Consider the following 2,981-nt stretch of genomic DNA (forward strand, 5'->3'; position numbering starts at 1 on the left):
GTCTGTAGTGGCCATCACGGGGTTTCGTTTTTCCAGTTTCAGTGTTTATTACAGTCCAAGTAGCTTTTACTTTATTGTCAGCTGACCTGACTTTCTGACCTATAAAAGCAGACTTAGCCGCGGCGCAGACTTTCTTAAACACTTTTGAATATTTTCTTACATATTCTGCAAAATTCTCGTCATGGTTAATGCTCCTCATTTCATACAGGTCATACAATCTATTCCTACTCTTATGGATGCCCACTGTGGCCCATTCACTAAACCTTGTTTTCAGTGATCCTTGCTTTAGAGTCTTTGTTTTAAAAATATTCTTGTGGACGTCATGTATCACATTCGACAGTTCCTTGTATAGTGTATCAGGATCTTGCTCACCTGTAACCAGTGCTGGTACCTTGGATATAACACCTTCTCTAAACCTTTCCATTCGACTGGCAGTGATGGGTCTATATGTAAATGATTGCTGTTGTCTTATAACATTGACTTGGAAATAGGCTTTTTGACCACAGTGATCAGAGTTGAAACAGCTAAAGATCTCTTTTTTTATAACTTCACAATTATAGAATACATTGTCCAAACATGTCGCCGTGCTAGCTGTAATCCTTGTGGGCTCGTTGAATAGCGGAAACAAGTCAAAAGACTGATAAAGGTTTAGAAGTCTTACAGTGTGTGCATGTGTGGGATCTAATATATTAACATTAAAGTCCCCACAAACTATTATCTTCTTACTGCTAACAAAGACTCGTTTCAACGCATCTTCCATCACGGACTCAAACTGGCTAAAATCCGACGAAGGTGGTCTATAGACACATATTATAATGTGACTCTCCATTTCCACACATGATATTTCTATAGTTCGCTCGATAGAAAGTTTGACTATGTCGTTTCTTTCCTTGCATTTAAATTTTCTTTTCACTATAATCAATGAGCCCCCGTGGATGGCCGACTTTCTACTGAACGAGCTAACTATATCATAATTATAAATATTGAGTAATAACAATTCATATTCCTTGAGCCAGTGTTCCGTAATACACATAATATCTACATCTAGAGATTCTAAGAACAGACCCACCTCTAATTCCTTGCTGGAGAAGCCCTGTAGGTTTTGGTGGACTAACATGATCTCGCGGGGCTTCTCCGCTGTCCCAGCAGTCAGTTTAAATGCTGTGGGCGCCCCCCGGGAGAGGCTGCGCTCGCGCCTGCGCTCGTGGCGCTGCTGGCGCTGTTGCCACTGGCTGCAGAGTCAAAAAGCCCAGGTTCAATGTTGTAAGCAAGCAATTTGGCTGTTGTAACTTTACAGTTTCTCGGTACATACAAATATTGATCATACAATGTGACATTATAAAAGTTTCTTTTGTACATTTGGTTGATATCCATAAAATGGTAGTTACTGTTGTAACATGTCACAGTGTACAGCATGGAATTTAATTCGGACACTCTAATATTATGTTCACGAGATACTGAATTGGAATACGGAAAGGCACACAAAATAATTTTATAAATTCCACGCTGCTCAATATCTGACAGTGTTTGCATAAGGGGTCCTAGGTGGGATTTCCTTACGCCAACACTATCGCCCAAATGTACAATTAGAGTGGTGCCCCTATCAAATTTGTCCTTCGCTAAGCGGTCCACAAAACATTTGATGGAGGCACCACGCATACATATATTTGTCACCTTCTGCCGGAGACATTCACTCAACATGGATCCGAGGCCGGCACCAATACCATCAGAGTAGACGACTGTCGACGGGGGAGGAGTGTCCTGGCTCAGGTCAAGGCGCGCGGGCAGGGGCGCGGCGGGCGCCGGGGCGGGCGCTGCGGGGCCCGGGCGGCGCGGGGCGTCGGTTGACTGTGACGTCTCCTGGCTCTGGGGACTCCTGAGGTCAGGTCGTGCAGGCTGGGGCGCGGCCGGGGTCAGGGGACGCGGAGCGGGGGTCGCCAGCAGAGGCGCGGCGCTCGACTCACTCAACGCGCTCCCCGGGCTCTGGCACTGCACCTCGGGAGATGGTTGACAGGAACACTTGCTCATCAGATCTTGTATCAGTTCCTCATTTTCATGGCAGAGGTCGACCAGGTCTGAGGCAGAGTTGACATGCTGTTGGTTTTCTTTTACAATATGATTGTAATTATCACTTAAGGTTTTGAGTGACCATTTCAATCTACTTATTTCGGACTGAAGTCTAAATTTTTCAGTCTCATATAAATCAATATTGTCCTGTAATTTTCCATGACACTGATCTAATTTTTCCACAAGGTCACTTTGTTTCCTTATAAGTTTCACATTGAGTTGCACACTTTTATTTGATTTAATAAGTTTCTGAGTGCGCCTTATAAATTTATTTAATTTAATATATTTCCTCAATTTCTTGTTACTTGCAAAATAATAAGAAGGGGAAGAATCAACTTTAGTCACATCCATAACTGACATTTCTGCAAAAAGGCTCTGTGTATGTACAGTTTCATTCATCTCACATTGACTCCGCAGATCACTTATTAATAAATTTGCTTCATTCAGTTCACTTTCTAGGTCACTGATACGCCTTAAATTGGATTCATAGGTTAAAACACAGTTATCAAATGTGTCCACAATACACTGTAGGTGTTGACACTGTTTCACACTGTCCATGTAATCAGAGTGTAGTACATTCAGCTGGTTCTTTAACTCAGAGTTTCTTTGAACTATTTTTGCCACTTCCACTTCACTTTCATCTCGTTCACATATTAGGTTGTTACAGTCCTTTCTCGAGATCTCAAGCTCTTTCAATGTCGCTTAAAAATATGATTTAATATTCGGAGTCCTCTCGAGGCGGTTGGTTTAATTTTTCTGTAATAAAACAAGTGTAAACAAGTTGTGAAGGGTCAGAGGAATCTACCGATACGTCATTTAAAAAAATCCGTCCAGTATCCTAAGCTACAGGGTGTACTGAATCATCAGTACTTAAACCCATAACCCTACTTTCTGGTTAAGTCGCAGTCGAGTTA

The 2,981-nt window shown here is 42.3% G+C and overlaps 1 protein-coding gene across 1 annotated transcript; it reads right to left on the minus strand.

Annotated features, from left to right (window-relative positions):
• Positions 1-1,106: 1,106 nt before the first annotated feature.
• LOC133524038 (anti-sigma-I factor RsgI8-like) lies at positions 1,107-2,763 on the minus strand. Its single transcript, XM_061859812.1, has 2 exons — positions 1,675-2,763; positions 1,107-1,232 (listed from the first exon to the last, which is right to left on the minus strand). Exons 1-2 carry the CDS (start codon positions 2,623-2,625, stop codon positions 1,155-1,157), a joined length of 1,029 nt encoding a protein of 342 aa, XP_061715796.1. The 5' UTR covers positions 2,626-2,763; the 3' UTR covers positions 1,107-1,154.
• Positions 2,764-2,981: the final 218 nt, after the last annotated feature.

Source organism: Cydia pomonella, chromosome 13 (assembly GCF_033807575.1).
Source record: "Cydia pomonella isolate Wapato2018A chromosome 13, ilCydPomo1, whole genome shotgun sequence".
Classification (NCBI taxonomy): Eukaryota; Metazoa; Arthropoda; class Insecta; order Lepidoptera; family Tortricidae; genus Cydia; species Cydia pomonella.

Coding starts and splice junctions, on each gene's coding strand:
- LOC133524038 (XM_061859812.1), bottom strand. CDS start 2,625: ATGGACAGTGTGAAACAGTGTCAACACCTACAGTGTATTGTGGACACA. Junction 1,233..1,674: donor GTGAATGTCTCCGGCAGAAG/GTGACAAATATA, acceptor TTGACTCTGCAG/CCAGTGGCAACAGCGCCAGC.